This window comes from Polypterus senegalus, chromosome 9, assembly GCF_016835505.1.
Source record: "Polypterus senegalus isolate Bchr_013 chromosome 9, ASM1683550v1, whole genome shotgun sequence".
In the NCBI taxonomy this organism is placed as follows: Eukaryota; Metazoa; Chordata; class Cladistia; order Polypteriformes; family Polypteridae; genus Polypterus; species Polypterus senegalus.
In genome coordinates, this window is record NC_053162.1 from 128422748 (window position 1) to 128435954 (window position 13207).

The window sequence follows — 13207 nt, forward strand, 5'->3', positions numbered from 1 at the left end:
TGGATGTGGCGGTAAAATAAACAAGTATTTGTCAGTCCAGGCAGGGTTAAACTTACGGTTTTCATTGGCAATTTTACGTTTCAGTGTTGAGAAAGACATATTGATAGTAATCTAAGCTACTACCGGCACGCTCTGCATTGTTTGCATGTTGCAGGCTACGTAGGAATGCTGCTTTTGGGGACCATAGACATAATAAATACTTTATATTTATATTAATATACTATATATTTATATTAATAATATATATATATATAAAATTATATTTATTATCTATGGGTGGAACCACGGGCTGGGCCACTCGGAGGTTGATTCTGGGCCGCATGTGGCCCGCGGGCTGCCAATTGAATAGCCCTGGCCTAGGTACATTTTGAGCATTTTAAATATTACAAACAGTATTCCGTATTGCTTTCTCCATTTCAGCTGACCATATTCAATAATGTCTTTGGTGCATTAAGATTATGGAAGCTTTGCAGATCGGCTAATTTCATTGCAAGACAGAATTTCTATGCTTTCCTCTATTGCTGTGGTGCATCAACAACGAGAACAGGAAACTTAGAAGCATCTTTACGATAGGCGCAGTAAGCTCCGTGAATTCAAACCTGGTGATCGTGTTTTGGTACTGGTTCCGTCCGACCCACACAAATTCCTAACTAAATGGCGGGGCCCCGCCATTATTGAGGAGCGTATAAGTCCGGTTAATTACAAGATTAGAATACCAGGCCGTTGCAAACAATTCCAGATTTTACACATTAACCTCCTGAAGGAATGGAACGACCGTCAAGAGGTTAACACTTCCTTGGCTGCTGTTTTTTCAGACCGATGTTACCATTGTTAACGATCTTACTGACACGCAAAAGACAGAACTGTTATCTTTGATAGAGCGGAACACTGATGTCTTTTCAGATTTACCAGGCAAGACTAACATTATGAACCTGATGTTCGCGTACAGATGCGGCCGTTCCGGATACCGGAAGCGCAGCGAAATATTGTGCGCGAAGAGGTAAAAAAGATGCTGACATTGGGTGTAATTCGTGAAAGTAAAAGTGACTGGTGCAGCCCAGTCGTATTAGTTCCAAAGCAAGACGTTTCGGTTCGGTTCTGTATCGATTTCAGACGCTTGAATAAGGTCTCTAAATTCGATGCTTATCCCATGCCCAGTGTCGATGAACTGTTGGAAAAACTGGGTCAGGCGAGCTATATCTCCACGCTAGATCTCACGAAAGGCTATTGGCAGGTGCCTTTAGAGGCTAGCAGTTGTGAGAAATCCGCATTCACGACTCCTGACGGACTTTATGAATTAACAAGACTCCCATTTGGTCTTCACGGGGCACCTCTAACTTTTCAGCGTATGATGGATCAGATCCTGCGTCCTCATTCTGAATATTACGGGGCATACCTTGACGATGTCATGATTTTTAGCAATGATTGGAAAACACACTTAGAGCGGCTTCAAGCCGTTCTTGAAAGCTTGAGACAGGCTACCCTTACTGCTAACCCTAAGAAATGTAAACTGGGCATGTCCGAGACTCATTACTTAGGCTATTCTATGGGCAAGGGTTTACTTAGGCCACAATTAAGGAAAATAGAAGAAACGCTTGTTTACCCGAGACCTGAGACACAGAAACAAGTATGCACTTTTCTGGGGCTTGCTGGTTACTACAGAAGATTCATTCCAAATTTTGCACATAGAGCTGCTCCTCTTACAGAACTTACTAGAGGCAGGAAAAACCGACCTATCTTGTGGACAGAAAATTGCGAACGTTCTTTCAGCAATTTAAAAAAAGCATTGTCTTCTTACCCAGTTCTAAGGAACCCCGATTTCACAAAAGATTTTATCTTGCAAACAGACGCAAATGCATTTGGTGTGGGCGCAGTCCTGTCACAGATTTTTGATGGAGAAGAACATCCAATCACATATTTGAGTAGGAAATTACTTCCTAGGGAACGTAATTATTCTACAGTTGAGAAAGAATGCTTGGCAATTAGGTGGGCTGTGGAAGCGCTTCGCTATCACTTGTGGGGACGAAACTTCACTTTGGTAACTGATCATGCTCCACTTCAATGGTTATACCGACAAAAAGATACAAACTCTCGCCTCATGAGATGGTTTCTGGGCTTACAACCTTACAGTTTCACAGTAAAACATCGACCAGGTTCTGAATACGTCAACGCAGATGTATTATCACGACTACATGAACCTGGTACAGAGAGTCGCTTGATTCACGGGAATGTGAATAAAGCTGAGGGGGAGGGTGTGAGCTGGAGGGCTGATCGCACCCCAAGAAGATACAGACGCCCCTGGGAAAACCCCAACCCCTGAAATACTGGCTACCCTCACATTGCTCCTTACCTTCTCACTTGCGCTATAACGCGTAATACAAGCCTTGCGCAATACTCCGCTAACTTAAAAGCCTTGTGCAGCGCCAGTCAGTTTTGAAATTGATTGTTTGCTTTTATCTCTCTCTCTCTGACATTCTCTGCTCCTAGCGGAACTGTCATCTCTGACTTGTCATGGAGCACATTTAAGCTTTTGAAAAAGAAGCAAATGTTTGTTTGCAGTGTTTGAATAAAATTCCTGCTTTCTACAACCATCTGTGTCTCTGTGCAAATCTGTGACCAAAGCGTGACAATATATATATATAAACTGCTCAAAAAAATTAAAGGAACACTTTGAAAACACATCAGATCTCAATGGGAAAAAGAAATCCTCCTGGATATCTATACTGATATAGACTGGGTAATGTGTTAGGAACGAATGGATGCCACATCGTTTGATGGAAATGAAAATGATCAACCTACATAGCCCTGAATTCAAAGACGCCCCAAAAATCAGAGTGAAAAAATTATGTGGCAGGCTAGTCCATTTTGCCAAAATTTAATTGCAGCAACTCAAAATTGTACGCAACACTTTGTATGGCCCCTGTGTTCTTGTATGCATGCCTGACAACATCGGTGCATGCTTCTAATGAGATGACAGATGGTGTTGTGGGGGATCTCCTCCCAGATCTGGACCAGGGCATCACTGAGCTCCTGGACAGTCTGAGGTGCAACCTGGTTGCATTGGATGGACCAAAACATAATGTCCCAGAGGTGTTCTATTGGATTTAGGTCAGGAAAGTGTGGTGGCCAGTCAATGGTATCAATTCCTTCATCCTCCAGGAACTGCCTGCATACTCTCACCACATGAGGCCAGGAATTGTCGTGCACCAGGAGCCACTGTACCAGCATAGGGTCTGACAATGGGTCCAAGGATTTCATCCTGATACCTAATGGCAGCCAAGGTGCCTTTGTCAAGCCTGTAGCGGTCTGTGTGACCCTCCATGGATATGCCTCCCCAGACAATCATTAACCCACCACCAAACTGCTCATGCTGAATGATGTTACAGGCAGCATAATGTTCTCCATGGCTTCTCCAGACCCTTTTACTTCTGTCACGTGCTCAGGGTGAACCTGCTCTCATCTGTAAAGCACAGGGCACCAGTGGTGCATCTGCCAATTCTGGTATTCTATGGCGAATGCCAATCGAGCTGCATGCTGCTGGGCAGTGAGCTCAGGGCCCATTAGAGGACATGGGGCCCTTGGGTCACCCTCATGAAGTCTTTCTGGTTGTTTGGTCAGAGACATTCACACCAGTGGCCTGCTGGAGGTCATTTTGTAGGGCTCTGGCAGTGCTTATCCTGTTCCTCCTTGCCCAAAGGAGCAGATACTGGTCCTGCTGATGGGTTATGGACCTTCTATGGCCCTCTCCAGCTCTCCTAGAGTAACTGCTTGTCTCCCTAGAATCTCCTCCATGCCCTTGAGACTGTGCAGGGAGACACAGCAAACCTTCTGGCAATGACACATATTGATGTGCCATCCTGAGAAGTTGGATTACCTGTGCAACCTCTGTAGGGTCCAGGTATCGCCTCATGCTACCAGTAGTGACACTGACTGTAGCCAAATGCAAAACTAGTGAAGAAACAGTCAGAAAAGATGAGGATGGAAAATGTCAGTGGCCTCCACCTGTTAAACCATTCCTGTTTTGGGGTCATCTCATTGTTGCCCCTCTAGTGCATCTGTTGTTAATTTCATTAACACCACAGCAGCTGAAACTGATTAACAACCCCTCTGCTACGTAACTGACCAGATTAATATCCCATAAGTTTCATTGACTTTATGCGATACTCTGATTAAAAGTGTTCCTTTAATTCTTTTTGAGCAGTATATATATATATATATATATATATATATATATATATATATATATATATATATATATATATATATATATACTAGCTGTGTAAGCCCAGGCTCCTAGAAACAATGGGTTCTGGCACTTCAATCAATCAATTATATTGATTGTGTATTAGCAGCTAAGCTAAGCTAATTATTTCCAGTTTTAACTTATGTAATAAAAATGAGGAACTTAAACTAAAATTCTAGTATGATCAAATTTATTTTTGAATGGCAGATATTTATAGATTTTAGTGAAAGAAACTCAGATGTAGCCACAGTAACTTTTTATAATGTAGAAATTTACAGATTTTGGCAGTAAGTCAGTTCAACAGAATCAGGGTAGCTGCCATATTTTGCTGTATAGTCGGCAGAACAGAAGCAAGAAAGCTACTTCTTTAGGTTGCATAGCTGTGAGGATAGAAATAAGATGTCTGCTGTCTTATGACTGACAATTACCAGGAGGGAATCAAGGCGGTCATTTTCTAGTGCTGGAAATGCACAAAAGCAAAATAAACACTGCTTGCTGAATAAAAAGAGACAATAACAATTATATTTTCTTTTATTACTTATTAACTTTATTTCATTATTTATTAATTCAATGAAGTCTTTGGCCAAGGAGACTTACACAATTTGAGAGATACAATTGGAGCACAGGCAGATTAAGTGACTCTCATAATCATATGGCAAAAGCAGTAGGATTTGATCCCACAGCCTCAAGGCTTGAAAGGGAAAGCCTAAAGCACTGTGACACACTGTGTGCCTAAAATGTTTTAAAACTATTTTTAAGGATTCTCATACTTTTCATGTTGAGTCTTTCAGGGGATCCTGAACCCAGTCCTCCCATATTTCAAACCTTGCACATAAATATCATTAACAATAATGCAGGAAAGAATGGGTGAAACCAGGAATTTGTCTAAAAAGACAGAGCACAACTATTTAGGAAAGGATCCAAAATCAAAAACACTTGATTTGTCAGGATCAAAAAATAAAAATATCAAATAAAATATAACAATGGCTACTTTGCTGAATGGCCAACTTAACAAATAAACAACAGCATGCCACCATATACAGTAGGTGGGTGGCACAGCAGTGCAGTTGAACAGTAGTGAGATAAATGGCGATTATTTATGTTTAGTAAACTTACTGAACAAAACAGAATAATGACAGAGACAAGCATCTACTGAATAATTCTGAGAAGGACAGCTGTGCAAATCAAATGGGAAAGAGACATCTATACAGACTAGATTGTAATTTACTGCCTGTAATGGGGACTACAATTATGCTCAATGATGTCGAAAAATTAAGTTAAGGACTGCACAAAAAAAATTGCTTTTTGAAATTTGTTTTGTTAAAGTCCTTTTGTTGCTTTTTAATTTTATTGCTGTGCATTTATAACATTTAAAATTTTCTTATTATTGTCAGTACAATGTCTTTAAAGGATGAGTTTAAACTGGTTGCTTAAAAAAGAAGCAGCCACAGAACAGCAAGCAAATGAAAATTATAAAAAGGTATTTTAAGTTCAGAGTTTTTAGGAATGGATATTTGACTGATAACTGTTGTACTTAAAGATTTTACAACACCCAAACAACCCCCCATCCCACTCCTTTGAGTGCTTCTCAGAGGTGTGCTTCTACTTTTATTTTATAAGAGAGCGTTGTTTTGAGTCCCATCTGGATTGTAAGGACATATTTCTAATGCAAAGTATTACTAGGAAGCTATGTGTTTCACCTGACATACTTTACAGGCTCCATTGGCATTTACAAGTGTCAAGCAACACAAGTACGCTTCAGAAGTGTGGAGACAACAGGATCAAAGAATAAATCCTTCTTTTCTGGACACAGGATTCATTGCTATCACTTCTTTCCCTGCTTCTGAGGAAGAAGATCTGGAAAATGGGAAGACAGGAATTAGATTTATGAGACATATATCAAAGGCAAGAGATTGCCCTCCAGGAGGACACATTTGTGTAAACTTCATAAGATCTTACAGAGAGAGAACTAGGGAAAGAGAGCTGACCAGAGAGTAGAGAAGTCTCCAAGGCAAAGCACCAGTCATCAAAAGTCCTTTAAGCTATTTCAGAGACATTAAGTAACAATACAAAACACTGCCTGGAATTGACACACAAATTGTATGTTTTGCTAACTTTGTCTGCTTTCAGATTTATAGAAATGATCCAGGATGTACAGTATGGTACAATATGCTACATTCAATCAGCTTTTGTTTATGGCACTAGTTATTTGATTAAAACATTTTAGTCTGTTTTCCTGTTTGCATAATTTTCTCTATTTTTATCCCTGGGTTGGCAACAGCTAGGTTAAATCAAGGGTTTTGGAGAGAGAATAAAATAAGAAAAAACAAGACATAAGCAGCAATGACAGTCATACCTCCAATGTAGGTGCAGTTACTGGACCACAGTCCTCAGTTCATGTATACTATGTATCCCTAAAGTCTGATAAGTGTGAGAACAAGTGAACAAGAGTAGCAACAGTGGTGTCGCATATAGCTGTAGATATAAAGGAAAATAGTCTGTGCATCTGATAAAAGGGGATGTATGCTTTAAGAAGTGTCTCAAAAAGCCTTTCCCAACATAAAACACTGCCTGAGCAGGCAAAACTGAGACTGGCAATTTAATGTTGGGCAGCTGCAGTAAAAAAGAGATGAGGAAGCTGATGATTATGTCTGGCTGGAAGCAACGAAACAAGACAACACCAAACTATGTATCTCTTCATGAGAACAGACAATGGAGGGGCAAAGGGACAATTGCCCTATCAGTCCTAAAGTTAGGAGGGCACATTGCCCCTATTTCTTCTGTAAGCGTTGGGCCCACAGGAGGGCAGTCACATGTTGTGTTTTTGAGCTGTTTTTGGGTGGTAGGCCCAGCAACCAGGCACTCGCCTGCAGGTACTTCTCCCAGGCCTGTCTCCAGGAGGATGCCCCGGTAACCCCATACTGGGCAGGGTGTTCTTTTTGAATTCATGGTTTTTTCATTAGTGGCTTTGAATTGCTCTTTGACTGACCCCTCATCTGGGACAAATTTGCCTTGGGAGGCCTTACCAGGAGCTTTTGCTCTGAAAAACATAGCTCCCATTGTCACAGGGGTGCTCAAACCTCTCCACTACGAGAAGGTGTTGATTCCCAAAGAATCTGCTGATTGCTGACATGCTGACTTTAAATTATTGCCTGTTGCAGGACGCCAGCAAATTCATCAGCTCACCATGCCCAAAGATACTTTGAGTGAAATCATCACTGCCAGATCTGTAAGTAAACACCTGTGGACATTAGACAGGAGCCAGAACTGTTGAAGAAAGATGTGAAGGGATTTATTGCAAAATAACGATTCTAAAAATTCAGAAGAGAAAGGAGGACATCTGATTACTTATGGTAAGATCTTTCTGCAAGACCTTCTTGTGTTTGAAGCACAACATCTCAGAAAACACAGCACAACTGCAAAAATGGAAACTTTCCTTAGCTGCTGGACTCTTGGAAAAGGAACTCTCTTTCAATCAAGAGATCTTTTTTCATCTTTTGCTTAAGGATATATTATCTGTAACCAAGGAAATGGACCATCTAGAAAATGTCATCTGGGACTAAATAATGACTACATAATCTCAGCTAGGTGGTATAAGGTGTATTGCTTTTATTTGCTGCTTTTGGTTATTATGCAAATACATTTGATTTTAAGTAAAAGTTTAAAGCCAGTCAGTATATGATTATTACTATTAGCAAGCCAAGTGCTAAGATTGATCATTCCTTGTCTAGCTGTGATCCATTAAGGGCACAGAGGACATTTTGAGTAGTCCAATATTGGTGGTAAACTCTGTTAAAATAAAAGAATGAAAAAAGACAGCAAAGTAGCCTGCTGATAAAGGTTTCTAGGATTGAATAAGTGGGGTACAATATGGACAGTGAGGCAGACAATATGTTATAGGTAACAGTTGTATAGCAACAGTTGTTAAGCTCTGACTTAACTTTTATCCTCTGGGCCATTTTTTTCTTTATAAACTGTCTTTTGTTTCATGTTGGATGTACATTACGACAAGCAACTAACCAACTTGCCAAAGTGCAAAGTTTTATCAAAAAACAGTTAGTTGTTACCCTAAAGCCCCTAATTGTTATAGGGTAGGAATTCATCATTTTGAGACTACAGGCACAATATTAAAACAGACTACATATTCCTTTTTTTTTTAGTTTTGCGTTAAGACATATTGCTGTCACCTGTAACTCTCCAGACACAAAGCAGTGCTGTAAAACTCTTTGAAGAACAATTCTGTAAGAGGCACTGTTCAGATTCTATGTAATTTATATATTTTCATTTTAAAGTGTATTCACACTTTGTGTCATTATTATCTATGTTAACATCTTAGATTAGAACGACCAAATATTATACAACTCAAATATAAGATGGGAGAAATTCTTTTCCCAAAGGAACTGGAGGAAAAACAGATAAAGCCCCCATGACAAAGCTGAAATGTTTTTCACATACTTTTGTGATACATGTTTTAGTCATTGCAGCAAATCATTAGAATAGCTAGCCAATTATCTGTATATAACATCATCTAAGATTCAGAACCTCACATGTGCGTTTCGTATAAACAACAAACTATCTGAAGAAGTAACTGTTTGTTCCATCAGGGAATTTTTTTTTCTCCTGGATGTTGAACAAACCATTCATATATCAGCCCAGTTGCTGAATCTAAAAGCCACCCAAGATGAGTCCTCCTGTGACACGTATGTTACCTTCATCTTTACAGAAAGTATTGTTTGAGCTTTGTGACTTTAAAGCAAGGGTTGTTAAGGCTTTACATCCAGACTTCACTATTATTCACTATTTCTTATGGTTTTCTTTATTTGGTTCATTCAAATAAATGCTGCTTTTGCTTTTAAATTTCTACACTGTCTGTACAATATGAGTGAGTATTTTGAGAATGTTTGAAGATTACAGTAATCATTCCACATCATTGTTTTCATTTTTTATAGTTTTTCTTAATGTTATTATGTGATATTGATTTGTGTTTTTTTTTTTTTATTGGATTTTACATTTTGTAATTCTTGCTTCATGGGGCAGTCGTATTTTTATTTAAACAATACCTGTTGCCAGTTGTGTCGCAGTCATTAAGTGAGCAGTGACCAAAGAGGGTTTTATTGTGAGATTTGAGGAAAGCAAGTTTAATTAGAACCAAAGCATTATTGTAGGGTACCAACTGAAATGAGGAACCTTAATCTCATAGATGGTTTAATCATGTGCTCTAACAAAGATACTGGTAGAAAAAAAGATTTTTAATGATACAACATGTGGAGGCTGCACAGCTGAAAGATGTTGACTCATATCACATCAAACAGAACTACTTTAAGAGCTGCAAGTGGTCACAAGACACCAGTGACTCTTTAGTGTCTGGAGTACAGACTGCTAAAGCACCCTTGTCACGTATAAGATGGTATATCAAGATGACATGCTTTAAGTGTTTACATTCTTCAGACTTCTTCATCCCTCCAAATGGTTTAAATAAACATTACCATAACAGAGTTCAAATTCAGAGTACGACAATAGAATTATCTGGGATAATCAAACAGTTAGTATTCAAAGAGAAAACACTCTGGTTATCTTCATAGCACAAAAGTAAGAAAAATGTACATGCCTTTATGTGATATTATATATATGTGAAGGTTCATATTTACAGTAAGTTCCCCTTCCTGACTTCAGTGGGAACTAGGGATCAAAGGCTATTGTATGATCTCACCATTCGACTATACTTTCAGGGCCTGCATATAGAGAATGTTTTACCAGATTGCAAATTATTTGGATTTTTTGGTAGTGTACCATATTAAAAAGTTCTAACCTATGGAAAAGTTATACTACTATGAAACAAGAAGCTTCAGAAGTGAACCTGGCAGTGGTTTGTTGTGGTAGAGTTCTAGGGTGATTATATTTTCCCTTTCAGTCTCTTAATTACATAGGTCATATCAGAATGTGCCAAATCACCAGATTGTGAGAAAGCCCCAGAGTAAAAAGGAGATCCCGGAAGTGAAACGGGGCTCTCCTGATAATCTAGAGCGTGGCTCTGTGAGCTCATGTGTGGCTGACAGCCCATCCTTAGCTGGTAAAGGGGCAGAGCCAGCATTTCCAAACTGTTTTCAGTCTTGCAGAGGGAGACTATCAGGGGGAAGGTGGCTGTGCTACGAATACCGCCAGCCGGGCCATATTTGGAGAAATTGTCCACGGAGAACTGGGGAGGAAGCTAAACATGTGTGCTGGTCTCCCCATGGTTCTCCTGTGATTGTTTTAGAGGACGAAGCCACGGACCAGCCATGGCCAATGGAACCTCCTGGAGGAAGACAACCCTCGCAGGGCTGGATGCTACGACCCATGATGCTTTGCTAAGGGTGGGGCATTGTGATGGACGGCCAGCAGCTCATCCCAGCCAACACATCCAGGCCTCTAGATGGTGTCTTCCCTGCAGCACGGAGGTGCCCCGGATTCCCTCAGGACGCCATGGGAGATAGAGTTCAGCTTCACAGCCCTGCTGGGTGCCGTGGGTGCCATCATGTGAAGCTGCAGGGAGATGCACGATTTTTATTTTCCCTGTAGCCCGGAAGTACTCCCAAGTCACGGGGACGGAAGAACAGAAGTACTTCCGTGCTGAAGAAAATATAAGTCTTTATCTGACCCAGAAGTGCTATTGAATCACATGGACAGAAGGACAGGAGCACTTCCGGGTCATGGACTGATCGAGACTCAGCAAGCTGAGCTGGAGTTCGGAGGTAGAGTGACGGAGCTGCTGGGAGGAGAGGAGGATTATTGTTATTATTATTGATTTATTGTTTATTGGGGTGATTGTGTTGCACTGTGTCACAATTTCAAAGAAAAGAAGAAATTAAAAATATTTCTACTGCTTTTACCTAGTGTCTGGATGTTCTGTCTATGGGGTTTGAGGAGCGACAGCACCCTCTAGTGTTACAACTACAAGTACTGAAGTAGTTTTTGAAGACCCCAACTTTCCCCCATATTTCACTATAAAGAATATAGGATTCATTTATCTACTGTCAATTCATTTTCTGAATCTAGTTATCCTGTGAACTGAAGCACACCCCATCATCACCATACATAAGGCAGGAACCAGCCCATCTTGGGATGCCTGTCCTTTAGAGTGCAGCTCATACACACAGCCACACATACAGACTGAATTTAAAAAGATAATAATGATCTTAATACTCAAATTTATCATATTTATTAGATGTTGAATAAGACTGGGGAACTGGGAGAAAAACGACACAGATACATTTGTAAAGTACAAATTCTACACAGACAGCAGCAGCAAGAATAGAACAGAAGGCAAAGCAGTGTGTACCAGCCTAATGATACAGTAAGAAAAATACAAAAATAAAGAACACAATGCTAAAAACTAGAAAAGCAAACTGCCTTAAACATACAAACAAGAGAACAAAGCAACAATATGTCCTCTGAAAGGCATTCAAATTTAATGGAAAAAAAATCTTTCAAAAGTTAAGATACAAGAAATAAAGTCTTGCAAATTCAAAAGGATCATATTCAAAGGAGGCAAGATAACCTTCATGGTAGTACATGCAGACCACCTGACCAGACCACATGAAATCAGTAGTATAGTTGTGTTTATAGTAATACTGAACAAGCAAAAAGATGACTAAATTCATCTATTTTCAAATGGACTGCACTTATGATAAAATTATACATGAAATCCATCCATTATCCAACCCGCTATTTCCCAAGTACAGGGCCACGGGGGTCCGCTGGAGCCAATCCCAGCCAACACAGGGCGCAAGGCTGGAAACAAACCCCGGGCAGGGTGCCAGCCCAACGCAAGGCATTATACATGAAAGTAAATACTTTAAAATATTTTAAAAGTTTATTTGTATTTCTGTCTTTATTTATTGATTGATTTTAAATGAATAACACATTTTACACTTGACATTAATGTTTTTTTAAACATCTTTTGGAGCCAAAATATATAAAAATAAATAAATATTAAATAAGTATAAATGAAAATTATATATTTTTAATATACCTAGATAATGTATCACTTCTGTAATGATTATCTTTTCACAGATCCAGTGATAAGAAGTTTTGCAAGGTACTGCAAACAACAAACCAGGATCCATTATATTAACACATTCCAACCCATACTTCACTTGGTGAATACCTTCTTTAAATCTGCAAGGAAAAGTAAAGAAAAACAGAATTTACACAAATGGAAAAATATTGGTGTTCAAAGCTATGGCACAAAATGTAAATCACAACTATTTACATTAAGCTTTATTTACTAATTTATACATTTAAATAAAGTATCCTGATGATTTAGTCAGTACAAGTAATTGTAGTCATCATTAAAGTAAAGCTACTCATAATCATATTTTCAATTGATATCTGCCAATTATAAAGAATTGTAATATGGTTTTGTAACCTTTTAAGTTCACTTGTATTGGTCAGGCCCAGTAGAAACAAGTAGGAAACCCACCCAAAACAGCACACCAGTTCATATTGGACAACAGCTCTTGACATGTCTTCGGAATGTAAAAGAAAGGCAGTCTCAGAAGGGAATCCACAAGGGAATACGAACATGTAAAAACCTGACAGAAAGCAATTCAATTTCTGTACATACCAGTTAGTGATTTTTAATTATCTGTATAGGAAGAGGTGTTAAATGAGAAGAGGGAGAAGAACTTATACAAACTAGATAAGCTAGGAGCTAAGATAAGAAGATTTAGTGCAGAGACGACAGAAAGTAGTTAGAAATGTTACAGTATTTTTTTAAAATCAATTGTGTTCACTTCTTTATGTTTAATCAGAATTCTACTGTATAATACATTTCAATAAACAGACAATATTGCACTCGGCTTTACAAAAATGTTTTGTAAAACCTGCTTTGCTTGTATAGAATGTTATTTGATTTTAATAAATTTAATAATATGTTCATAAAAAAAAAGATTTTTAACAAACATAAACTGCACTATGCCAAGT

General features: G+C 39.0%; 1 protein-coding gene across 2 annotated transcripts in view; it reads right to left on the bottom strand.

Annotated features, from left to right (window-relative positions):
• Positions 1 to 4828: 4828 nt before the first annotated feature.
• The window catches only part of LOC120535775 (C-type lectin domain family 1 member B-like), a 97222-nt gene continuing 88843 nt past the window's right edge, over positions 4829 to 13207 (bottom strand). For both annotated transcript variants that reach the window (XM_039763834.1, XM_039763833.1), the window contains exons 10-11: positions 12255 to 12400; positions 4829 to 6100 (exon numbers count right to left, since the gene is read on the bottom strand). In XM_039763834.1, coding sequence (XP_039619768.1) covers positions 6069 to 6100; positions 12255 to 12400 — 178 coding nt within the window. In that variant the 3' untranslated portion in view covers positions 4829 to 6068. The remainder of the gene's footprint in view (positions 6101 to 12254; positions 12401 to 13207) is intronic.